At 53.7% G+C, this 26312-nt stretch overlaps 1 protein-coding gene and 1 long non-coding RNA gene across 7 annotated transcripts in view; one reads left to right on the forward strand and one right to left on the reverse strand.

The window, feature by feature from the left end:
• Window positions 1-26312, reverse strand: part of CALN1 (calneuron 1) — a 168516-nt gene that overhangs the window by 135490 nt on the left and 6714 nt on the right. For 2 of the 6 annotated variants that reach the window (XM_074557253.1, XM_074557254.1), the window contains exon 2: window positions 12555-12749. In XM_074557253.1, the coding sequence (XP_074413354.1) occupies window positions 12555-12676 (122 nt within the window). In that variant the 5' untranslated portion in view covers window positions 12677-12749. Of the gene's footprint in view, window positions 1-1573; window positions 1714-2054; window positions 2278-3046; window positions 3203-3232; window positions 3399-12554; window positions 12750-26312 lie in introns of those variants that run through there. The other 4 variants (XM_074557256.1, XM_074557259.1, XM_074557257.1 and 1 more) reach the window with 4 other exon arrangements.
• Window positions 1908-7387, forward strand: LOC141731431 (uncharacterized). The gene is made up of 3 exons (XR_012583538.1): window positions 1908-2223; window positions 5038-5250; window positions 5700-7387. It is a non-coding gene; the product is annotated as an uncharacterized LOC141731431 (long non-coding RNA).

Raw genomic sequence — 26312 nt, forward strand, 5'->3', positions numbered from 1 at the left:
GTCCTGCCCATGGACTCCAGGTTCAGCAGACTAAATCCAGACTGTGGCTTTTATTACCACTGCTTAATGTCTTTATTCTGAGAACCATTTTCACATGTTAGTGCTTTTATCAAAGGAGGCTGCAGTTAATTAAAAGCAGACCTTTAAACCAGTTTGTTTCTATTGCCCTTTTTTCATTATAGCCCAAGAACTATTGCATAATACCCAGGATTTACTTGAGTTTCTGCCTCACACTTTTAACACTAACCACATTCACAGGTTAAAAGCACAATTAAAGCCTCCCCAGCCTGGCAAAGCTCTGCCATATGATCAATTCCCAGTACATCATTACCTGGGGACTGTATGAACTGAATAAAACTGACTTAGTCTTTTTACACAACATTAAAAACCCTCTCAGTTCACCTCAGGAAGGCACCTGGCTACAATGAATGCTCCCAGACCCTTCTGACATTCCCAGCATTTTCTGAAAAGGCTTTGCCTGTCTGAATTTGCATCTCCTCATAGATTGCCTGCCATATTTCATCCCAAATCAATAAAAGCTCTGTGAGCACAGATGTAAAATGATGGTGGAGGGTATTTCTAGTCCAAGGAGTTTGTCAATGCGCATTTTGCTCAGTTTACCACAACTCTGGAAGACAAAACATGCACGGCACCATCACTGCATGGGTCAAGCCACGATTTTGCTTAGAAATGAGGACATTTCAAAGGAAACACGACGGGAAAGTTGCATTGCTCCGAATTGCCAGGGGCAGGGGAAGCCGCACGGGACCGGCCATTGCAATGGGACTGACGGGGCTGGGGCAGCGAGCTCGGACAAGCAGCCCCAAAAATGCTGTTTCTAAGCCCATCCATAGTTACAGAGCTGCCGAGGGATGGAAGGGATGGGCTGCATCAGCAGAACCCTCCAGCACATCGCGATTGGGCAGAACCTGCCTGGAAATGGAGCCAAGGAGGGGGAACCAGGCTCAGCCCCGCTCCCCCATGGGTGAGGCAGGCAGGAAAGAGATCGGGGTTAAATTTCCCTTTGTGCCTTTTGCTCTGTGTTCATCGGGGTTTTTTCTCCTTGCAAGCCAAGTTGTGCCCTGGTCTCGATGGCAGAGAGCCGCTCCCAAGCGCTTTTGTTCCTGCTGAAACACCCCTGCCCCACCGAGAACTCAGGGGAAGGCGCTGTGGGAGCCGGGCGAGCTCCGCACCCTCCCGAGGGATGGAGGAGCAGAACGCAGGTCCTGCAGGACAGACCCACCCCAGGGAGAGCCCTGGCACCCCCGGGAGCCTCACCCCCAGCAGGACCCCCCATTCCCGCTGGGATTGTGCCGTGCAGACCCCTCCGGGCACAGCCTTTATCCACAGGTGCAGTGCAGAGAGGTTCTGGCTACAGGTCCAGAGCATCCTCTGAGCAAAGAGCCGAGCACCCACCGAGACTGCCCGGACTGAGAGGATGAAGCGTCCCCGTCAAGCCCTTCCCGGGAGCAGCGTCCCACACATGCATTCCTGGGGAAGGGGAGCGTGCAGAGACCCGCGGGGAGCCAGCTGGAAAATTCCCTGCTAAAGATCTGGCATCGGGAGCTCTTACCTGCTCGGATTTGTATTCCCAGCTAGCGGCACACCTACAGCCCCAGCTTCTCAGGGGGCATCGCGGGGGAGCCGACTGCTGCAGGTCATGGGTGTGTACAGCCAGAAGCGCAAAAAACCCGACCCAAAACAACCCCCCCAGAATCCCCCAAAAGCCACGACATGACCCAAATGAGATCCCTGCAACGGCTGTCTCGTTACAAGCAAGATGAGATGAAGGAGGGGTTTTTACTTGCTCTGAGGCATCATATGGAGCTTAATCACAGCAGTTACGTATTGGGTTCTTTTGGCCTTCAATCAAGTGTGTCATTTCGGTGGCAGCTGCCTACGTGATGCTAGCACCCTGGGCGCTCCAGTCCTGTGCCACTGCCGGCCTTGTGCAGCTATTCTACCGCTCAACAACGGGCAAATTCCATTCCCCGGACTGCGGGAAGCTCCTCCTGTAGTCCAGCGAGCCCTTGGAGCCAGCCAGGATCACACACCTCTCCTCCGGTACCCAGAGCCCACCGCAGCGCCCGTCCCGCTCTCATCTCCCGGCACGGCCCATCCGTGTCCCGAGGACTTGCAACACTCCCAGAGCCACCGGGAGGGGACACAGCTCGCCAGGCGCTAAGGGGGAGGCAGCTGCTCCATGGCAAGCAGAGAAACTTGGTGGGTGGGAAAGGTCTGAGGAGCTGCTGAGTAACCGCGGAAGGGCTCGGGAGGAGCCGGCTCAGCCCCAGCCCCGCTGCAGCCCCGGGGATGCTCCGGGGGGCAGCAGGAGGCGAGCGCTGCAAATCAGGTGTTGGAGCTGGTGACTGAATCAGCTGAAAGCAGCCGGGGCTGGGCTCCGAGCGGCTCCGAGCGGGCAGCGGGGGTCGGGCAAGGCTCTGCCCCGAGCATCTCGGCTGCCGACAGCGGCATCGGGAGGTGTTTGGGGCCGGATTCCTCCGTCAAGTGCATTTGTTGGGTTTGACAGATTGATAAGGACCCGTCCATTCAAACAGATGGCGGATGCTCCCTCTGCTCCGGGATCCGGGATCTGCACCCGTGTCCGGCTCCCCGAGAGCAGGACACCGCATAGACACCGAGCTCTCATTACATCACCCGCTACGGACGAGCAGGGGGCCAGCAAGCGAATTAAAAAGGTTTTCTGGGCAGCCCAAGTGCTGTTGTGCCGCTCCATGGCAACTCCACAAACACGCGTGTGAGCGCCCACAGCCGCACAGCGCCGGCTCGGGGGGCACGGCCGCGGATCCGGGTACCGAGGGGAGGGGATGAGCATCCCGAGCATCCCGAGCATCCCCCCACGGCCTCCCCACGGGGATGGCTCGGCTGCCGGCCCGGCTGAGCCCCAACAGGTTCCCGGTGGAGCCGCGGTGCCCCCGGGCCCGGGAGAGGAGGGCGCTGCCGGCTCCCTGAGAGCCCTCCCTCCGTCCCCTCCCGGCCGGGGGGCAGCCCGAGCTCTCCCCATGCTCGCCAGCTCCTCACTCACCTCTCCACCAGCCGGCTCCTCCGCCACAGGTTTGCTCGGCTCCACTGTCCCCCCCCCCGCCCCTCCAGATCGCTCCCAGACGAGTTATTGAGAGGAGGATGGAGGGAGGAGGCACACAGAGATCTGGGCGGTGGGGATGGCGGAGCGAGAGAGAGAAAAAAATAATATTAAAAAAAAAAAAAACACCGTGCGAAGGGATGAAATCAAACCAAAGAAGCGAAGAACCGGACTGAAGGGAGGCGATGCAGGAGGAGCAGGAGAGCGGCGCGGCGCGGCAGCCCCGGCTCAGCGCCCCATGGCCGGGAGCGCAGCCCCGAGCGCAGCCCGAGCCCCGCCGCGCCGCGCCGCTCCCCCGGCCCGGCCAGGGACCACCCTCCCTCCGTCCGCCGGCAGCCCTGCGGCGCGGCCCCGCTAACCCCTTCCTCGCCGGGCTCCCCCAGCCCCGGCCCCAGCCCCAGCCCAGCCCGGCCGGGGATGCTGCGCGCAGGGAGCGGCTCCGGGCAGGGCAGGGCCCGGGAACGGGGGAGCCGCTCTGGGGGCCGAGCCCCCCTCGGGACGTTCCGTCTGCAGGTCTGCTGTCGGCAGGGAGCGGGGTTAAGCCGCCGCTTCCTTTTTTAGAAGCACGGACTCGTTGGTTGGAAAAGACCTTCAGGATCAAGTCCAGCCATTGCCCCCAGGCCACCAGTGACCCCTGGCCCCAAGTGCCACGTCCATCCCTACAGGGACGGGGTCTCCACCACCTCCCTGGGCAGCTCCTGGCCATCCTTTCCATGGAGGAATTTCCCCAAAATCCCCCCTGAGCTGCCCTGGCCCAGCCTGAGGCCGTTCCCTCTGCTCCTGTCCCTGTTCCCTGGAGCACAGCCCGACCCCCCGGCTGTCCCCTCCTGGCAGGAGCTGTGCAGAGCCACAAGGGCCCCCTGAGCCTCCTTTGCTCCAGGCTGAGCCCCTGCCCAGCTCCCTCAGCCCCTCCTGGGGCTCCAGACCTTTCCCTTCTCTGGACACACTCCAGCCCCTCGGGATTTCTCTTGTGAAAGGCCCAAGATTGCCCCAGCACTGGAGGTGCCCCAGCAGTGCCAGCACAGGGAACAGTCACTGCCCTCACTGCCCTCGTCCAGCTGGCCACACCAGTGCTGATATTGGCCAGAGTGGCCTTGGACTTCTTGGCCAGCAGCAGTGGAGGAGAAAAATCCACAGCTGCAGGTGTGTCCTGTGCTCTGTATGCACAAACTGTGCTGCTCCCTGCACCCAGGGCCCCCAGCCTGCCTGGGCCCACTGGCAGAGCCACATCACCATCCCAGGGGCTGGGTTTCTGCCCTGGGGAGGAGGAGGTGCCTGCAGGAGTGCCCTTCTCCCAGGCACATCTCCCCTTTCCCTGCTGCAGTCACCTTCAGCTGGCAGCAGCGCTCGGTGGAGCTGCCTTGGCTGCCCAGCTCCTGTTGGAATGCTCTGAGGCACACAGCCCTTGGATCCCTGCCTGGCACCAGCACAGCCCCTGACCCCGGGGACAGCTGGGCCAGGACGCTCCCAGCAGGGGAAGTTTGGCTGAAACCAATTTGGGCTGAAAGGAAGCAGAGATGTTGTGCTGTGACAGCAGCTGACTGCAGGAGAGGCTCTGATGGGAGCCCAGCACGGCTCAAACTGCCTCAATTGGATCTGGAAAACAGCCTGGAGAGGCACCTGCCATCTCCAGCAACTCCCACAGCCCTGTGTGCATCAAACAAAGCCTGCAGAGTGTGGGTTTTAGGGCTCAAAGGTGTTTAATTCACATCTTGTCTCCCTTGTACTTTTCTGATGTAAAATCCTCCCTGTCTCTTTCCCTTCAGCCTCGTGGGTCACAGTGTTCCCCATGCTGGGATTTATTGGGATCAGAATGAACATGGGCTGCAGCTCAGCACCCAGGGGCAGAGGGATTCTGGCTCTCTGCTCCCTGTGCACACAAACCCCACAGAAACCCCATCTCCACTGATATTGAATTTGTTTTTCCCCACCAGCTCAGCTGTCCTGCCCCAGGGGGGGTTTCTACATCCCACTGCCTGGACATTGCCTGCACAGAGATTCAGGAATTCAGCCACGCTCCAAGTCCCTCATAAACCATCAGGGCTGGGCTACATCCCAGAGTCTCACCATTTTTATGAAGTTATTGGCATTCAGTAAGAAGATAATCCCTGCTGCAGGAGCAAGGCCCTCAGCACCAGCGCTGGAAGGTGAGTGATGGCACCAAATGTTGTTCCATCAGAATGAGATGCAGATGAATCTCATCCTTTTACTTTTCATTCCTATTTTTTTCCCTTGATCCATGAGAAAACTTTCACCTGCAAGCTCCCTCATCTCCATCTGGGCTGCCTGTGTGAATAAATGGGGGCAAACCTCCTCATGTGGGAAAGTTATTCCCTGCCTTTAGCTAATTTCCTTTCCTTCAGCTCTGGAAAACATTAACCAAAAAGGTCCCCACCTTCATGGCTGAAAACAGTAGCTGGAAAATCCATTAGGCCAATATATTTATTATTAAAAATTCTGAAAGTATTGAGTCCTCATTAATCCCCAAATAGATCCAGAATATCTCCAGATTGTGTCCACATCAATAGGGGCAGCCTTTTCCCTTTTTTCTTTGTTACAGTACAGAGCTAATCACTCCAAACCCTCTGGTTTGCAGCTTCTCCTGGGGCTGAGGGGGGTATGGAGCTCTCCAGGAGGATGGGAATCAGCCCTGGCATGTTTGGAATACACTCCTGGAAATGATACAGCAAAACCCTAATGTGCCACAGAGAGTGATGGCAGCAGGTCAGGCTGCTGTCCCTGCCTGGGGACACTGTGGGTGTCACTCTCAGGGTGACCAGCACCTGCTGAATGCCCCAGGAGCTGCTCCCTCCAGGCAGGCCCTTCCACCCAGAAAAGCCACCCCTGAAAGGGCAGGGCAGGGTCCTGGTTTGGGGTCTGGAGCCCAGCAGGGGTGAGGGACCACGGAGCAGCAGCAGCAGCAATAAATTGGGTGTCCAAGGGGAGGCAGGGCAAGCCAGGCTATGGCTCCAGGAGAGCTGTGTGCCTCTCAGAGATCCCTTGTAGCCAAAGGGGAGGCCTGGAGGGCCAAACTTCGAGGTCCCTCGCTGTCAGAACTCAGTGCATCCCTCCAGGTGTCCAGAGCTGCTGAAGACCCCACTAGGGAGCTCAGAGACCCTGGCACACAGCCCAGAACACCTGGGGATTTGATTGTGACCCATGGAGCAAATTACCAGCTTTGTATGAGGACCTGACAGTCACAGAAGTTTGAATAGTATAATAATAAAATGATCACAGGGTGAAAATGTAGATTTTAGGATTTTTGGTACAGGGGTTGTGGGGACAAGATGGAGGAACCTGGGTGTGTCCAGACTTCCTTCTTCTTCTTCTTGTTCTCCATTTTCTGCAGTGATGTTGGCACTTTGGGATTGGTTTAGAGTAGAAGCTCACTGTCTAACATAGGTGATAGGTATTGGGAATTAAGTGTAAATATGACATACGTAGTTTGTAGTATAAAAGGACAACACAGAGTGCCTGTGGCTGCCCTGCTGAGCAGATCTCGGCTGGGCAGAAAGAAAAATTTTATAGATAAGAATTAATAAACAACTTCAAGACTGAAAACTGAAGAGCTCTGACTCGTTCTTCAGAGGTACAGGCCAAAGCACAGATATCCTGCACATCTCGGGGCAGCACTTAACAGCCAAAACCCGAGAAAAGTCCTCGATGGAATTAAAGAGCTTTGCTCTGTTAGTTAGGGATGACCCTCTGGAATAAAAAGCCCAGAAAATGGGGAAGGCCCTTGGAGGGGGAAGCTCTGCAATCCTCCCTTCCCCACAGTGCTCAGAGGGGGCTCTGCCCACTCCAGTGTGGGATGTCCTTGGCAACACCCACTGTCCCCAGCCCAGGGAGGGCTCAAGAGCCTTTCCCACCCTTGAGTGGGAGAGGTTTTCCAATCCCCAGCCCACATTTTCAGTATTGCTTAATTCCACCCCATTATTTCTGATGAAACACTTGATGGAAGGAGTACAATTGCTCCCTAGCCTGGATTTTCATGTTTTAATGGTGCTTAATTATTCCAGGAGAAACTTTTATTTTTCCTTTTCCTCCACTCACTTCTGCACTGGATGCTTTCTCCTGGAGTTTAATTAGCACATTTCAGAATGGAATATTGAGATTAAATCACTGCTGGGCGAGCTCTGCTCCTGGATTGATGATCCTTGGGCACAGCTTTTGTTGGAACTGCCAGCTCAGGCCGTGGATTTATGGATCAGAGGGTTCTTTGGGCCGGGTGTGGTGCTGCAGCGGGCTGGGGACAGGGGCCAGGCTGCTGGCCTTGATTCCTGTTGGGGAAGATGAAACAGGAAAGCCTTACAAATATGATTGCCTGGCAAAAGATTTTGAGAATATAGAAACCATAAGTGAGATTGAAATGAAAGCAAGCTTTGAGATACCTCAGTTACTGAACAACTGGAAAACAATGGTGTGGCCAGCTGAAGGTGATCCCCTTTTGATGGAACAACACCCTCTGCTTGCAGACAGGCCCAAGGGTCAGAGCAGACCCTACAGCTTGGCAGAAGGGGCCCAAAGAGGAGTTTTTAGGGTTTAAAATGTAACACAGGATGGTAATGTAATGATTCTTACAGGCTGTATGTAAATGTTATAGGATGTGTACATTGTACTAGATTGGTTAGTGAGAATTAGAGTATTCAACACAGAAGAAGATTTATTGTATTGTAACAGGAACTTCACTCTCTTACCTCGTCTCTTAGCTCTTACCCCTTTTACTCTCTTCCCTTCTCATCCTCTCTCCCCCTCTCTTCTCTCAGGCCTGCTCTGAGCTGTGTTTGGCAGCTCCCAGCAGGGCCCTGCCCCCAGGCCCTTTGCAATAAACCCCAAGTTCCTGACCTGGCTGCAGAGATCTCTGCTCTCCATCCATCCCCACAGTCCTACCCCCTTAATCCTACAGGTTCCCCTGCAGCCACAGAAAGGATGGATGAGGGTGCTGGGGGTGGTGTCGGGGTGGGCAGGCCCTGACATGGAGCAGCTGTGGCTGCCTCAGCCCTGGCAGTGCCTCAGGCCAGGCTGCAGCACCCTGGGACAGTGCAGGGTGTCCCCAGGGCAGGGGTGGCACTGGGTCCCTTTGAAGGGGTGGCACTGGGTCCCTGTGAAGGGTGGCACTGGATCCCTTTGAAGGGGTGGCACTGGATCCCTGTGAAGGGTGGCACTGGATCCCTTTGAAGGGGTGGCACTGGGTCCCTGTGAAGTCTCTCCCAGCCCAGAGCACCTCAGGTTCCCCCTGGGCAGAGGGGACACCCTGCAGCCCTGCAGGCCCCAGCAGGCCTGGCACAGCCCACAGCAGGGCAGGCACAGCCCACAGCAGGCCTGGCACAGCAGCTCCTCAGCCCCACCATCTGTGGCATCCGTGGCAGCCTCTCCCAGAGCCTGGGGCTGGCTGCAAACATCAGATGTAGGCACAGCTCTGGCACCAGGCCAGCCCCTTTCCTGCTGCCTCAAATGCCAGCATTTTGATTCAAGCTCATCTGCAAATGCTAAAAAACTGCAGCTTTGCAACGGAGTCCACCCTGGTGGAGCTCACTGAATGGAGACCTTGAGGGAGGGGGAAGATCCCAAACCTTTAATTGTGTTCCCTCACCCAACTAAAGGCACAGACACCCACAGAGATCTTCTCCCAGAGAGGCTTCAAACACTTGTGGCTTCCCTGGGGCCTGGGAACCCTCTGTGCACAGGAATTTTTGCTTACAGCCCTTGCAGGAAGGCTCCTGTGAGGGGGATTATCCCAAAAACTCCCAGCAATGCCCACGTGGGAGAGAAGAACACCTCCAGTTCCTGCTGCTGGCTTTGCTCTGGTCACTCAGAGCAGTTCTGGCACAGAGTGCAGCAGAATTGGTGAGGTTTCACCCTTCAGAGCCCACAGATTGTGCCCCAGCCCCAAAGCCAGCAGGAATTCCAGCAGCCAGGGCTGTGGGGGCTCTCTGGGGTTTGTTTTGCTCTTCGAAAGATAGCCCTGTAATTTAGTGACTCATCCATTCTCCAGCCTTTGTTGCTTTTCATTTTCAACATCTTTAAGCTGTTTGTGGAGAATGTGCTTATTTTTAGACTTCCCATCAGGGAGAGGCATCTGAGCTGAGGGAAGAGCTCCATTGAGGCTTTGGTGTCTGGGGTGTTAATGGGCAAATTTCCTGCTGGGGAGAGATCTCCTTCCTTCTTTCCTTCCTTCCTTCCTTCCCTCCCTGTCTGCACTGCGAGCAGGAGGGGCTCACAGGCTGTGCCCTAGGTATTTCTGGGGTGCACCAAGCTCTGAGCTCCTGGAGGGAGGAGGAGGATGGATGGATGGTTGCAGGGAAAACCAACAAATCTTGGGGTATCAGGAATAAACAGGCCTCAGGATCTCAAATCATCCTTATCAAACCTGCAAATCTCTGTCCATAGTCAGAAATTCTCTGTCCCATGGCTGGCAGCAGGAAGGGCAAAGGGGGAGAGCAGCCCTCAGCCAAGAGCCAACCCCCATTTCTCCCCACTACAGCAAATCATGAGGAGTTTTGAGTATTTCTGCCTAATTCAGATTTGTTTGTTTTTTCTTTTTAAAAGCAATGTTTTTATTTGAAAAAATAAGCAATTTTTTTCCAGAAAATTGACAAAACAGAAGATGCTTTTGGAGTTAATGAATAGGTTTGGGGTTGGGTTGGTTTGTGAAGTCTGACACCTCCTCATTTTGGTTTGCAGCTCCAAATTCTTGTGGGGAGCTTTAAAATGAAAGGAAATTTCAAAATGAAAATTGGCTCTGTAGCACACCGAGCCAGGCATCTGATCAGAAAAAAAGAGGAAAAAAAAAAGCCCTGCTTTTTCTGCCTGCTTCTTTCTTTCTATTTTTTTAAATTTAATTAAGTCAATGGAGAACGGAAAGGCCTCAAATGAAAACCACACTGGCCCCAAACGTCTCCAAGGCTCCAGATGTGAATTCCTGCACCTTCTGCTGGCAAGCACATCCTGGCTGTCCTCCAGCTCTCGGGCACAGCCCCTGCTCAGGAAGAAGAGCAGGGCCCAGGGATGGCCTGGAAAAGGGCAGGAGGTGGCTGCAGTCCATCCCTGGAATGTGGGAGCATCCAGAGCTGCGCTCACTCTCAGGGCACATCCCACAGACTCTACTTTGACCCATGGGGCCATTTGGGGTTTGCCATCCTGTGCCACCCCCTGTGCCCAGTGTAGGAGTGTCGGGGATGGGACGGTGGGGATGGATGGAGAGCAGAGATCTCTGCAGCCAGGTCAGGAACTTGGGGTTTATTGCAAAGGGCCTGGGGGCAGGGCCCTGCTGGGAGCTGCCAAACACAGCTGGAGCAGGGCCCAGGGAAGAGAGGGGTAGAGAGGGTGAGAGGGTGAGAGAGCAAAAGGGTAAGAGAGTAAATAAGGTAAGAGACTGAGGTTCCTGTTACAATACCATAAATCTTCTTCTGTGCTGAATATTCTGATTCTCACAAACCAGTCTAATACAAGATACAAATCCTACAGCATTTCCATACAGCCTATAAGAATCATTACATTACCACACTGTGTTACATTTTAAACCCTAAAAACTCCTCTTTGGGCCCCTTCTGCCAAGCTGTAGGGTCTGCTCTGACCCTTGGGCCTGTCTGCAAGCAGAGGGTGTTGTTCCATCAAAAGGGGATCACCTTCAGCTGGCCACACCATTGTTTTCCAGTTGTTCAGTAACTGAGGCATCTCAATGCTTGCTTTCATTTCAATCTCACTTATAGTTTCCATATTCTCAAAATCTTTTGCCAGGCAATCATATTGATAAAGCTTTCCTGTTTCATCTTCCCCAACAGGACCCAAGTGTCCCTCGGTGTCCCACGCCCTGTCCTAGCTGTCCCCTCCCCTGTCCTGGCTGTCCCCGGCAGGGCAGGGCAGGGCCCTTCCTCTCTGCATTCCCCAGAGCAGCTCTGGAGGCTCCTGGCTGTGTTTCACCTCCTGGCACAGACACAGGACCCGAAGCTGCTCAGCCACAGCCAGAGCTCTGTTCTGCCCCCGTGGTGGCACAAAGGACTCCCCTGGGGGAGCTGCCCTCACCTCGTGTTCCCAAGGTCCTGCACCCTCTCTTTCCATTTCCTTATATCGTGGAATCACAGAATCTCAGAATGGGTTGGGTGGGAAGGGACCTCAAAGCCCATCCAGTGCCACCCCTGCCATGGCAGGGACACCTCCCACTGTCCCAGGCTGCTCCCAGCCCTGTCCAGCCTGGCCTTGGGCACTGCCAGGGCTCCAGGGGCAGCCACAGCTGTGCCAGGGCCTTACAGGGAAGAATTCCCTCCCAATCTCCCACCCATCCCTGCCCTCTGGCTGGTAAAACCATTCCCTTTCTCCTGGCACTCCATGCAAAGCTCAAGAATGTTTTTTTGTTGCATCTAAAACTTTCCATGAGCCACAGGGAAGCTTTGGGGTGACCCCAGCCCTGGGTGCAGGCCCTGATGGAGCAGGTGGGGAGCACAGAGAGGATTCCCTGCTCTGGGGCAGCCCCTCTGAGGAACTGGCTCAGGGAACACCAGGCAGGAGGGAGGATGTGCCCAGGCTGGGGCACAGTGACAATGGGATGGTTTGTGCTATTATTTACCAGGCCAGCTGCCCCAGCCCACCCAGCACCTGTCCCAGGAGGGCTGGAGACAATCCAGAGTTCATCACTGAGTGCTTGGGCCCACAAATGCAGTGCCTTAAGAGAAAATCTCACTGTATTGTATTTTTTTTTTTAATAAAAGCCTTTCTGCAGTAGATTCAACCCAGAAAAACACTGCTCAGTCTGTGGATTGCAGGTATGAGCCAAATATATGGTGAAAAGGAGATAAACACTGTGTCCTCCTGCATGGCCACAGGAGACAAATTCCCCATTTAGAAAGCCAATAAAAATGTATTTTCTTTTAGAACAACTGCATTCACGGCACATTGTTTCTCTGAGAAAAATATGTTAGTGACTTTGAACTCCTCCAATGCCATCCAGAACATATTTTTTTTCCCCAAAGTGTCTCGAAAGTAGCAAAAATTACGAAAGAATTAATGACTGTTAACAGCTGAAACAGATGGTCTGCTGTGAGTCCCCACAGCCTCATGCAACTGTGAGTCAAGCCATTTTTCAAAATGGTGAAGAAAGAAAAGTAATAAAAATTTTTTTAAAAAATCAATTTCCAAGGCTACCAGGCTTCCAAAATTCGGCTTCCAAAATTCCACTCGGGCTTTCCAGGAGGGAAAGGAGGGACCGGCTGGGTCAGACCCACCTTTGGCTGCAGCCCGGGGTCCCTTTGCCCTCCCGGGGGATGCTCGGGCATTGTCTGCGCTCAGCAGCGCCTGGGGCGGGTTCTGCTCCAGGGTCAGAGCCAGCATCCCCCGCACGCCGGTGTCCCCACGGCCACTCCGGGGCAGCAGCGTCCCCCATCCATCCCTCCATCCCTCCCTCCGTCCCTCCATCCCTCCCTCCCTCCCTGCCAGCAGAGCACAAATCACTTGCCAGGAGGGGAACTCCGGTTGCCGGCTCCGCTGCGGCAGCTCCTCCTTCTCGCCGGGAGCCCCATCCCCGCGGCCACCTTCACGCTTGGGCTGCCCCTCTGCCGGCTCCTGGATCAGCCCCATCGGGCACTCGAGTCGGCGGGGCCCGGGCGCGGGGCGAGCTCATCATGGGGCCAGGCGAGCCCGGAGCGCGACTCTGCGGAGAGCGACACAAACTTCAGCGCACGCACGGCCGGGCTGCATCATTTATTTAAACCCCCCGGGTCAATAATTCATGGCAGGCAGCGGGACAGCAGCGACGGCAGCGCCGGCACGGAGCGGCCACATCTGGAACAGATGTTGGGTTCCCAATGCAAGCGGGGCTTGGGGGAATGGGCAGTGCTAGGGGACGGGGCAGGGCATGGTCCTGCTCCTCCAGGGCACCAGCCAAGGGCTTCTGGGCTGGCAGGGCAGGGCTGGCACAGAGCGGCTGGAAGGGGCACCAGCCATGGGCTCCTGGGCTGGCAGGGCAAGAGCTCCTGGGCTGGCACAGAGAGGGTGGAAGGGGCACCAGCCATGGGCTCCTGTGCTGGCACAGAGAGGGTGGAAGGGGCACCAGCCATGGGCTCCTGTGCTGGCACAGAGAGGATAGAAGGGACACCAGCCATGGGCTCCTGTGCTGGCACAGAGAGGGTGGAAGGGGCACCAGCCATGGGCTCCTGTGCTGGCACAGAGAGGATAGAAGGGACACCAGCCATGGGCTCCTGTGCTGGCACAGAGAGGGTGGAAGGGGCACCAGCCATGGGCTCCTGTGCTGGCACAGAGAGGGTGGAAGGGGCACCAGTCATGGGCTCCTGAGCTGGCACAGAGTGACTGGGGGGGCCAGGGCTGGCTCCAGCTGCAGCCCGGGCTGGGGGAGCTCAGACCCGCAGCTGCCACAGGCACCCATTGGCAGTGCTGGGCACACGCTGGAAAGGCTCCTGCACACACCCACACGGGCATCCATGAGCCCCCGGCCAGAAGCCCGCTGCCACCGGTGCCAGCCCAGAGTGCCTTGCTTAGGGCCCCCTCAGTAGCCTCAGTGCTGTGCCAGGAGGTGGCACCGGGCAGGGCTGACTCCCGGGCTATGCCGCGACAAAAGGAGCGCCTTTCATGGCCAGGTGTCACCCCCAGGGTGTCCCCTCAGTGAGTGTCACCCCTCTAGTGGTGACACACAAACCCTCCAAGCCCGACAGCCCCTCTGTGCCGTGTCACCGAGCTCTGCCTGTCCCCACAGGGCCCTGCAGCCATTCCCAGCCCAGGCCACAGCTCCCTTCCCCTCCCGTGCCCAGAGTGGCCATGCCAGGGCCCCTCGTGCCCACAGCTCCCCTTCCCCTCCCGTGCTCAGCGTGGCAATGCCAGGCCCCTCGTGCCCACAGCTCCCCTTCCTCTCTCTCTGCAGCCAGGACATGGCCACGGCAGGGCCCCTTGTGGCTGGGACTGGCTGGCCCTGTCCCCATTCCTGTAGGGACACCAGCAGTGAGCAGGGAGTGACGGAGCAATGCTGGCAGGCACCTGCTGGGCTTTAAGGACTGTCCTGTGCGAGACCAGGAGCTGGAATTCACCATCCTTGCGGGTCCTCCTCACCCAGGACATTCCATGAACCTCTGATCCTTCTGCCAGGCTCTCCCCGTGCTCTGACAGACACTTGATTGATTGATTGATTGATTGCTGCCCCCAGGTGCCCCATAGGTACCCCTCGTTATCCTTCCTGACACCGGCTCAGGGCCAGCCGTGCTCCTGCCGGGCCCCCGGCCCCGCCCCGGCTGTCCCCTCCCTGTGTCCCCTCCCTGTGTCCCCTCCCTGCTGTCCCTGCCCATCTGTCACTCGCCAGCTGGCCTCGCTCGCCCTTTCTGTGGAAGGTGAATTGAAAGCAATAATTTCTTTGCCTGCAATTGCACAACACCTCAAGCACCTGAGCTCTGACCCAGCCCTCCGAGGTGTATTATTATTAATTATAATTATTATTAATTATAATTATTATTAATTGTAATTATTATTATTACTACCAGCACTGTTATCCCAGCCCTCTGAGGGCATCTTCTTGACACAGTCCTTATGTTTTGGGCTACCTCTTTTATCTCTGTGATTTGCAGCACCTCCTCTGATAGCTGAGCTCCACTCTTTGGATAATACAAACTTGGAGATGACTTTCAGTGCAAATTTTCTCCCTGAAAAGAAATTATTTTCTTGCTCCTCTTCCCAAATGTGAACCTTGCACTTTACCCTGCCAGCCAGCCACTTAATGCCAGTAAGAAATGGACTTTCCTTTCCCCTAGATAATGACTGATCTTGCATATTGGATAATGAAATAAGTAATGCCATTAGCAGCCCATTAATCAGTGGAGAGCAGTGAATAACACCGAGACTGCTCCTGAAGGACAGGGAAAGGGGAGCTGAACAGAAATGGGGAAACCACCCCAAATCCAGTCCCCTGCTCCCCACGTTGCTTTTCTACTGCCCCAATCAATTCCTTGCCTGGGCATCCAGCCTTGTGCCAGCCTGTCCAGGTGAGGTGTCTGTGCTCAGGAGATTCCCTGCACATCCTAGATCCTGCTGAATTCCACACTTAGCAGGCATTGTGGAATCACTTCCTTCATTTCTGTCCCTGCCTCGTGCAGGATGTGAAAAAAGAGGGAGGAATCCAGGAGGGCCCTTCCCTGCAGTGCCATTAACAATGATGGTGGCACAACACGGCCACAGCTGCACCAGGACCTGTCCCTACTGGTAGGATTTGTCCCCTCCCTCAGGACCTGTCCCATTGGCAGGACTTGTCCCCACCCTCAGGACCTGTCCTCATGCTCAGGACCTGTTCCTATCTGCAGGACCTGTCCCCACTCTCAGGACGTGTCCTCACCCCCTCAGGACCTGTCCCACCCCTGGCTGTGCCTGAGCCACATTCCCGAGCGTTCCCGGTGCTGGACCAGGGACTCGTTGCTCTCCTGCCAGTGGGTGAGAAACCGGAGATGCCGGAGCAGATCAGCAATGAGACCTGAGCAGAGTCAACCGAGGGCAGCAGCTCCCCCTGGAGCAGGGCTGTCCCACGCCTCTGGTGTCTGTCTCTGTTATCTCCACCCACAGAGAACGTGGCACCCTGGGCTGGGTCGCCAGTCCCCATCCAGACACAGCTCTCCCAAGGTTCAGCTGCTCTGACAGCTCCCCTCCATCTTCCAATCCCAGGATCACTGAGTTTGGAAGAGATCTCCAGGATGAAGTCCAAGCTGTGTCCCATCCCCACCTTGTCCCCAGCCCAGAGCTGTGAGTGCCACATCAGCCCTTCCTTGGGCACCTCCAAACCTCCCTGGGCAGCTGTGCCAGTGCTGAGCCCCCTTGCCATGGGGAAATTCCTGCTGCTGTCCCCCCTGAGCTGCCCTGGCCCAGCCTGAGGCCGTTCCCTCTGCTCCTGTCCCTGTTCCCTGGAGCACAGCCCGACCCCCCCGGCTGTGCCCTCCTGTCAGGAGCTGTGCAGAGCCACAAGGGCCCCCTGAGCCTCCTTTGCTCCAGGCTGAGCCCCTGCCCAGCTCCCTCAGCCTCTCCTGGGGCTCCAGACCCTTTCCAGCTCCAGCCCCTCAGGGTCTTCCTTGGAGCAGCCCAGAACAGGACACAGGGCTGGAGGTGCCTCATCCTCCAGGTGTGGCCTCAATCTTTATGCCAAGTGCCCAGGCAGGGTTTCAGCAAGGGATTTTAGGAAGAGCTCCATCATGGGTAAACACCACCCTGAACTGCTGAGAACCTTTCCCCAGGAGGGCTCACTCTGGAAGAGAAAAAGATCAGGAACAACAGCCCTAAAAATAAAAATTATGAAAGAGAAGACCGAATGAGACCCTTTTAAACCCCCTCCTTAAGACACCTCCTCTATCCTCACCTCCAGCCTGTCTCCCAGCACCCAATGAGGCTGTGAACACCTCGGTGTCCCTGAAAGGGTTAATTGGGAAGGCATTTTCCGCCCAGCCCCTTGCTGACCCGGCGCTGGAGCTCCTGGCCCTGCTTCCCTCTCTCCTTGGAGCCAGCCTGACGGTGACTCACGAGCTCAGCCCCGTTTGGTTTGGTGACACTTGTCACCCAAATGTGCTGCTGGGGACAGCCAGGAGGGGCACAAACACGGACACAGAGCAAGGTGGGGCTTGTCCTAACCCTGCTTTCTTTTCTCTGATAATCAGTTCAACTCAGAAGAGGAGAACCCAGCTCCAAGGGAAAAGAAAGGTCCTCACATCACTTCTTCCATCAGGCTGACACCTCTTCATCTCAGGGAGTTTAACATCTGTTACATAATTCAGGGAACATGTGGTTATTTTCCAGGCTTATTAATAGCCCAAAGCCCACAGCTGAGATGGAAATGAGCAGCTGCTCCAGACTTCACCCCTGGAGCAGGGCTGGGAGCTGGGAGCAGGTACGGGCAGGGCTGGCCGGGGCTCAGGGCTCCCCCTGCCGCAGCCGGGGCTGATGCTCACACAGTTGCACTCCCACATCCCCCCGAGCCTCCTTCCCTTCACAGCTCAGTTTTCTCTCCAGGAGAGGCAGAGGATGGTGGAGAGGGGCACAGGTGCGACAGAAAGTGCAGAGAGGAGGGAGGGAGACAGTGGATCATTGTTCCCTTCGTCCCAAAACAATTCCTCTCACAGGTCACTCAGTCACTTCCCAGATGTCCAACAGGGCTTGCAGGCACTTCCATGGCAGGATTCAATCCTGAATGCCTGAGCTGCCCTCTCACTTGGGGAGCAGGCTGAGGGAAGGCCTTGGCACCTGGACAGCAGTGGGAAGGTTGTGGTGGCTCTGTTGCTGTGGGGATGAAGGGCAGCTCCATGAGCACTCCTCTCCACCCTGGAATGGTGCCTTGGATGCTCCTGCTGTTTTCAGGTGGGATTTGGGCTTGGCAATAGGTGAAAGTGAGGCTGTAGCCGGGACACAGGCGTGTACAGGATATTCCTGACACAAGCACAGCTCACATCAGGGAAAGGGGAGGCAAAGCCCTGAGCTGTGACGGTGTTCACAGGGGTCTTAGGATGAGGGAAGAGATGAGGATCTGACTCCATGTTTCAGAAGGCTGATTTATTATTTTATTATATATATTACACTAAAACTATGCTAAAAGAATAGAAGAAAGGATTTCATCAGAAGGCTGGCTAAGAATAGAAAAGGAAAGAACGATAACAAAGGTTTGTGGCTCAGGCTCTGTGTGCCAGCCAGCTCATTGTGATTGGCCATTAATTAGAAACAACCACATGAGACCAATCCCAGATGCACCTGTTGCATCCCACAGCAGCAGATAATCATTGTTTACATTTTGTTCCTGAGGCCTCCTTTCTCAGGAGGAAAAATCCTAAGGAAAGGATTTTCCATAAAAGATGTCTGGGACACTCAGCCACCTCCAGCCCATGCAGGGATACATTCATGGATCATACAAGTGATCTCCTCGCTCTCTGATAGTCTTAGCAGAACCCGAAGTTCATCTTGATTCAGTCCCAAATCCCTCTGTGGCTTTAATCCAGCACAGAATACTCAAACCTGATGAACGATGGGGGCTGGGGAGAAGCTCCTCATTTCCGAGCAGTACGTAAGAGCCAGGAAGATCTGCCCAGAGGGAGTGAAGCCACCAGAACCTGCAGGGAGGAGGAGGAGGAGGCTCTGGGCAGCTCTGGGCACTCTGGGTGGCAGTGGGCAGAGGGCACCATGCCCGAGGGCCAGGCAGGGACTGGGCACAGCAGGGAGAGCTCCCAGCTCAGGAGCTGCTCCAGCTCCAGCTCCAGGAATGCCTGAACACCCCCAGTGCAGGGCAGGGCTCACCCAGCCCATCCCAGGGGACAAACAGGCAGGAAATTGGAGGTTCTGCTGTCCAGTGAGTGTCAGTGATTCACCCGGAGCAAACCAAACCCCCAAAGCCTCGCTGGGAGCTGGGAGGTGACTCCAGGGAAAGCCTTGGCTCAGGGCTGCCTTCAGCAGGAACAGGAGCTGCCCTCTGACACCACATCCCAGCCTCTGCCTCCTGCTGCACCAAGGCTGAGCCTCGGCACTGCAAACTGCGATTTCCATGTGCTCAGGAACCACAGACTGTGCCTGGGAGAGCTGCAAGGGGAGCATGGACAGAGCCTGGGGCTGGGCTGGCACTGGGGATTATCCAGGAATCTCCAGACCCTGCTGCCCTGGCTGTTCCCAGCCCAGGGATGGGCTCAGCTCTTCACTGGAGAGCTTCTCATGCAAACTAAAATCATCTAGTAACAAAAAAAAAAAAAAAGAAAAAAAAAAAAAAAGAAAAGAAAAAGTGAACAATTCCTCTAAATCTGAAATCACCAAATCCAAACTGCTCCTGCTGCCCCCAAACTGCTTCTGCTGCCCCCAAACTCCTTCTACTGCCCCCAAACTGCTTCCTGACCCAAACCAGAAGGGACCGTTTCAGCAGAGGAAAAGAGCTGTGAACTTCAGCAGAGTTTGACTCAAATTTTCTTTTTTTCCCCTCCCTGGAGCCACCTTTTTTCATCCTCACCCAGCTGGAAGTTCACTCATTTTTACTTTTCCAGGCATATTTCCTCTGTTCACCAAGCCATGCTTATCTGACCTCCTGGATCTGTAACAATCATTTCTTATTCCTTCTCCTGTACCTGGGCTGATCCTCTTAGCTTTGCTGGAAGGATTTGGACAAAAATACTATTTTGGATATCCTGGGATTCTTTGACAGATTCTTCCATTCCAGCTGCTATTTTTTGCCTACATATCCTGCTCCCAAAAGCTGCAGGGTGGCAGTTCTGGGGTCAATTTGACTTAAACAATTCAGTTTATTAGCACAAATACAGAGCCACAGGATATTAGAGAAGGGTTGTTCTGAGTACCTAAAGCTCTTGGAAATGTAGAAATCATCCAATTAAGTCTGTTACCCAACAAGGGCTTCACACACTGCTCACAGTCTTTAGAAAAAGCAACTGGCAACGTCAGAAAAATTATAAATTGACAATTCCCAGTGATTGACCTCCTGTTCCTATTGTGCATTTGCCATGGAACGAAAGAAAAACAGGAAAGAGTCTTGCCAAGGTATGGGGAAGGAAAAAACAACAACAAAAATGAATGAGATTTTGTTGGCAGAACTTGCAAATTATTGCTGCTCCCGTTCACCCAACTTCCGTCACATAATTGCCGTGTGCTGCAGCAAATTCCCTGGAAATGCTTCTGCTGGGAGGATGGAAGCAGCATTTGTGCAGAGCAGGAGGCTCCTGTCCTCAGATCCCCAGCCAGGAATGAGGCAGGAGAAGCAAAGAGGAACAGGGTTCAGGTCCAAGCAGGCAGGTCTGGCTCTAAGCCAGGCTCCAGCAGGTGCTTGTGAGTGGAGGCTGGATGGCAGGAAATCAGTGTGGAATGGCACAGAGCTGCTCTGGAATGGCACAGAGCTGCCCTGGAATGGCAGAGCTGCCCTGGGGAATGGCAGAGAGCTGGTATGGAATGGCAAAGCTGCTCTGAGGAATGGCACTGAGCTGCTCTGCAATGGCAGATCTGCCCTGGAATGGCAGAGAACTGCTTTGGAATGGCAGATCTGCCCTGGAATGGCACAGAGCTGCTCTGGAATGGCACAGAGCTGGTATGGAATGGCAGAGAGCAGTTCTGGAATGGCAGAGCTGCTCTGGAATGGCACAGAGCTGCCCTAAGGAATGGCACTGAGCTGCCCTGGAATGGCAGAGATGCTCTGGAATGGCACAGAGCTGCCCTGGAATGGCACAGAGCTGTTCTGAAATGGCAGAGCTGCCCTGGGGAATGGCAGAGCTGCCCTGGAATGGCACAGAGCTGTTCTGAAATGACAGAGCTGCCCTGGGGAATGGCAGAGCTGCTCTGGAATGGCAGAACTGCTCTGTGGAATGGCAGAACTGCAGCCTCTGGGCCAGGGGAGGCGCAGCCCAGACTTTGGGCTCTCAGAGATGCCCAGAGGTGCTGAAACTCAAGCAGGGCAGTGTAAGGGCATAGATGTGCTCAGGCAGCCAAGGAGCCTCCTCCATGCCACTTCCATACCCTGCTCCTGGCTGCAGCAGCAGCTCCTGGAAATCCCAGCGGGGAAGCCAAACTTCCCCAGCCCACACTGCTGCTCCTCATGGTGGCACTGACCCAGCCTGGAGTGTGGGCTCAGGAGGGACAGAGGGGATCTGCTCCATGCTGGGATGACCAAAGCAGTGCCCAAGGGTGGCCCCAGAGCAGGGAGAGCTCTCCCCAAGGGTCCAGCAGGCTCTGAGCTCGGTGAGCAGAGCTGAGTGCTGGAGACACTCAGGGGAAAAGGGAGAAATTCCATCCACTCTACCCAAAAAGCTCAATCAGGAGAAGATGCAAACAAAGCTGCAGTGGAGGTGCAGCCAGGAGACAGGGTTGCAACAAAGGTGCCTGCAGGGAATGAAACACCTGGGCTGGAATGGGCTCCATGGGCAGGATGTGGGTGGGACCATGGTGAGGACACTCAGGGCATCACAGAATTATGGAATGTCCTGAGCTGGACATTCAGATGGATGCACAGGGATCATCCAGTCCAGCCCCTGGCCCTGCACAGACCCCAGTAATCCCAGCCTGGGCATCCCTGGAGCTCCTGGAGCTCTGGCAACCCCAGGGCTGTGCCCATTCCTTGGGCAGTGCCAGCACCCTCTGGGGGAAGAACCTTTCCCAAAATCCAACATAAACCTGCCCTAATCCAGCTCCAGCTGTTCTCTGGGTCCTGCCCCACAGAGCAGAGGTCAGTGTCTGCCCCTCCTCTGCCCCTCATGAGGATGATGGAACCATGAGGAGTCTCCCCTCAGTCTCCTCCAGCTGAACATTGCAGTGCCCTCAGCTGCTCCTCTTCCCCTCAAGGCCACTCACTTTCTTCATGGCCTCCCTTGGATGCTTCCTAATGGATTCATGGCTTTCCTAATGGATTCATGGCTTTCCTGCATGGTGGAGCCCCAAATTTCACCCAACAATTGAGAAGAGGCTGGCCCAGCCCAGAGCAGAGCAGGACAGTCCCTCCCTGGTGGCACTGGTGGCCCCAGGACAGGGTCACTGCCCCCAGGGCTCTGACAGCACCACGGCTTGATCCCAGCCTTTGGAAACATGGGGAGCACTGGGATCCAGCTGGTGAAAGCCTAAACCTTTGTCAGCTGTGCTGGCAGCTCAGGGTGCTCCTCTGGAAGTGGCCCTGTGCTGCAGAGCCACATTTATGGGATCTCTGAGGCTGGACAGAGCTCCAGGCCCATCAGGTGTGGCCTGTGCCCAATGCCCACCCTGCCCAAAGCACCAGTGCCAGGTGATTCCAGTGACCAGGGCTGTTACAGCTCACAGCTCGTGGTGCTCCTGAGGAAATCAGGAACTCCTTTTCCTGGCTCAGGAAAGCAAGTGTAAGGGTTTGTAAGAACAAGGGACGCAGTCTCTGCACCTCAGTGTGTGCTCTGTGCCAGTGGCTGAAGTCACTGCACTTGAATTTACATATTTTTCTAAACCAGGACTTGCCTGGCAGCTCTTGAGATTTCTAAAATAACTTTTTCTATGCTGCTGTTGTTCTTCAGCAGAACTTTGAGCTATTGCTTATCAAAAGGGGCCTCATTTCCCAAATTAAATAAATACTCCATAAAGCATGGGACGTAAAATTAGTCCAATGTGCTTTCAAACATTCTGTGGTTTTGGTAAACAAAATCTATTCTGTATTTAAACTCTACAGCTTTACCTCATGCAATATCACTGTGCAAAAGTTTTAATCTGATTATACATCTTATTAACTGTGCTCTCATGTGTCCTCCCCTTTTTCTCCTGTTCTACTTATTTACTTTAAAATAAAAGCCAATCATGGCGCATACAGCGCTGCAATTTTCATCAGAATTCTTCTGCAAGCTGCTAGCAAAACATATTTAAGGCTGACCCTGACAACCATTCTCATTTTCCTTCAAACATTTCAATTATTACTTAATTTAGGCCTGCTTGAATAGTCCTGCCACATCTCATTTGACCACTGTCACAGCAATGCAGGAGTGACTTCAAAATGAAAGGGGCTTGAAATGGATGAGTGGTGATGGTTAATTATGACTTCACTCAATATTGGTGGGGCCAAAACTCAAATCTGGGGTCAGTCCTGGGTCCCTCACTGCAGGAAAGACCTTGAGGGGCTGGAGCATATATTATTATATTTTATAATTAATATAATTTTAATAATTATTATACTTTATAATTAATATAAAATGTATGTATTTACCACATACATATTATATTATAATTATATTATCATTATAATATATATTATAATATACATGTGTTACAAAATATAGTACATATATATTACAATTATATATATATTACAAATATAATTTAAAATATATATTACAAATCTATATTACAATTATATTATAATAAGAGTTATGTTCACACCTGACTATATATATATAGTATGTATTATAGTATATATTTATATGTATATAGTATATATGTATGTATATATATGTATGTATTGTGGTAAATACCTACATTTTATATTAATTATAAAAAGGTATAAATGTAGAAACACAGAATATACTGATTGTTATATAATTAAAAATTATATAACGCATTAAAAATTGAGAATCTGCTCGAATAGAAATAAAAAAGGAGAAGTTAAAAGATTAAAATAACTGCTTTAAACTCTCTTTTGCAAACCTGGAATAATCACAGACTGCCAAACCAACCAGAGGTAAAAGGAAAAAAGGTTGTGCAGCAACCCAGCAGAGCAGGGGAGTTAAAAGGCTCAAAGTGTATCCAGGGAAGAAAGAGACCCCTGGGTGTGACAAACTGCTCAGACAGGAGCAGGGGGACAGCCAAAAAGGGGCCTGAACAACAACTGTCTGAATAGGGGACACCACAGCCTGGTCAGAAGCAGGAGGTGAAGGAATTCTGGCAGGGATGAGGAGGATGGGTGAGCACCCAGCACAGCTCAGGAGAGGCTGAGAGGGCCAGGGAATTGTTTGTGTTCCTTTTCATCCCGGAGGAGATGGGGAAAGGAGGCAGAAACAAAGATGAACAGTCACTTTTCATCATGGAAACCACTTCCCAGAGAGCCCTGTAAAATAGACCCACTCAGTGCCTGGGAAGGTGCCTGGGGACTGGAGCTGTGTGAGTGCAGTGACAGCTTCCCTTAATGGCACAGAGTGGAGCAGGATCAGCAAACCCTGAACTGCTGCAACAGCTGCACAAAAATCTTACAAAACCCAACGTCTGAGGTCTAAAAAGCTGAATTTCAGTGCCCAATCCTGCTCAGGACAAAGGACCCCACGGTCTCCCTACCAAATGCTGAGCTCTGGGCTCAGCCCTGCTGGCCAGGAAGGAGTCACTGGGGGGATGTGGAGGCTGCTTTGGAAAGAGCCACAGGAAAATGCAGTGTGAGAGATTTCTGTCAGAGAAACAGAGCAAACTGAGCTGTGCTGCTGTCTGGGCACCTGCAGCATGAACAAATCCCTGCTCAGAGAGCTCAGGAAGGGAGATAACAGAATGAGGAAGGGTGAGAAGGGGAAAGGAGCTTGGACAGAGGCAGAGAGAGAATTCTGCACAGAAATAGATTGACAAGTCAGGGCCCTTCAGTCTGGCAAAGAGATGCTTGAAAGGGATGTAGGAAACACTTATTTAAACCAGAGTTTTATCACATCCTCAACATCACGGAGCAAAGGCAATAGAGAACAAACACTTGCTGTTTCTCACAGCACCAGACCCAAGAGATACACAAGGAAATTACCAAGAAATGGTTTCAAAAAAAGAAAAAGGCAGAGGAAGTGTTTTTGCAAATAGTGCCCAATTATGTTGTTGAATTTTTCCTGGAAGACATTAAGTGCTCAAAAGAGGAATGAAATAATGCATTGAGAGTGACAGACAGCCTTCAGCTCAGGAAGTTTTCAGCAGGGGTTGAGAAGAGCTGGGAAGCTGGAGGAGGAATGGGCTGCACTTGTCCTTCTTCAGGAGATGAGGTGAGAGGGGAATTTGTCCTCACTAGAGAGAGAATCCCAAGGATGGAGCTCCAATACCAATGCCCTGAGTCTCTGTGGCTTTTTCCTACTGCCAGAAAAGCAAATATTTCCTCCTGGAGCTGCTGGACACTGAGAGCTGCAAGACATGTTCCAGCAATTTTCTGTGGATCACAGCTGGGACATAAAGTGTTTAACTAATGGTCAGGAAGAAACCCAGTGAATCATCACTGGTCACCCTGTGCTTTGCACAGAGCAGGTTCTGTTCATAACTCACACTTTAAACTGAGCTAATCTGTTCTTTCAAACCCTTTAGGGTGGATCTCAGGCATGGCACCACCAAAACTAAACAGCTTTAAGGGATTTTGATGAGCTTGCCTTGAGTAGTGGCCTGAGGGGTGGCAGGGAGGGAGGAGGGAAGGCACCAGGCACTCTCTGGTTTCTCCAGCTCCCACAAGGAGTTCTGGGCCCTGCTGTCGGACCAGAGCCTGCTGTGCTGTACAAATCCTTGTGCAAAGGATGCTCTCCATCCCACACTGCTCTGCAGCCCTGCCTGGGGCTGGAGCTCAGCACCAGGGGGTGCCAGGACCCCCCTCACACCTCCCCCTCTCACCCTGTCATTAATTTTATAAACAAACCTTATTTTGGTGTTTTCTCTCCAAAGGCACATGAGAACACACAAAGGGGGTGCCCACAGGGGACAATGCTCAGGACAAGGAGAGGGCCGTGGGGAGCCTTGTGTTTCCTTACAACCCCACTGCAAAGCTTCTCTGGAATCTCTGGGAAAGATCAGGGAACCTTCCCAGCCTCCCCCTCTCCTTCCCTTCCTGCCCCTTGTGCCTGCAGCTCCCATGGTCACCCTTCCCTGCCCGCAAAAGCCAGGCTGTCAGTCCAGGCATTCAATCCCCTCTGCTTTGGGCTCCAGGCTCCCAGAGCTGCTGAGCCACAGCAGCAGCACAAGGATGTCCCAGTGCTGTGGGTGGCACCAGGGTCCCCCCTGTGCCCCTGTGAGAGTCTGTCCGAATTTTCCTCATCTGCCTCGTGATCGTCATTTGAGGATCACTGAAAAGAAGACCCTCCCGTCTTCTCTGTAGGAGAAAGTCACACACCACAAGGCCCTGAGACCTGAGAGCACAGTGCTAAGCTATTGTTCACAGCTGTTGTTTACTGTGTGCTGCACTGAGCCCAATGAGAAGAAGGGGGCACCGTGCCCTGTTTGCAACAACAGCCTTGGGAGCTGTCCCACCTCTCTCCTGGCTGGACTTCTCCTGAGTTTGGGGTGGTCTCCCATACAGACCCTCACCTGTTTTACACCCACCGTGACAGACAGACTGAGATGTGAGGAGCCTCTCCATCAAGGACTGAGACATGGAACCCCCATGTGCAAAGGCCCCTCTGCTCCTTCCAAGGACTGGGACTGAAACCCCCAGCCCGGGGCAGTGTGTGGGGGAGGCAAGCTGACCGAAGCGAGGTGTTTGCCTGCAGGTTGTGACCGACGGACCATGAAAACAATGGCTCTCATTTACTGCTGAGAACATGGACTGCCTGTTACATCTATTCTTTATTGTATCTGTTTTCCCCACACACACACAATTTCCAATAGAATTATCCTAATAAAAACCTCTGAGTTAGCTTGAGATTTTGAGATCTCCCCAACATAACAGGCAGATCCTCGACTGGAGTGAACCAAAGGACTTTGTCTCCACGTTTGGTAGCTCTATCCCCCTCTTTCTCTCCCTTTTCTCTCTCTTTCTCTATCTTTTTCTCTCCCTTAATCCCTCTATCACATTTTGCTGTGGTCATTCAATAAAGGTGCATTTGTTTAG

The sequence above is a fragment of the Zonotrichia albicollis genome, chromosome 22 (assembly GCF_047830755.1).
Source record: "Zonotrichia albicollis isolate bZonAlb1 chromosome 22, bZonAlb1.hap1, whole genome shotgun sequence".
In the NCBI taxonomy this organism is placed as follows: domain Eukaryota; kingdom Metazoa; phylum Chordata; class Aves; order Passeriformes; family Passerellidae; genus Zonotrichia; species Zonotrichia albicollis.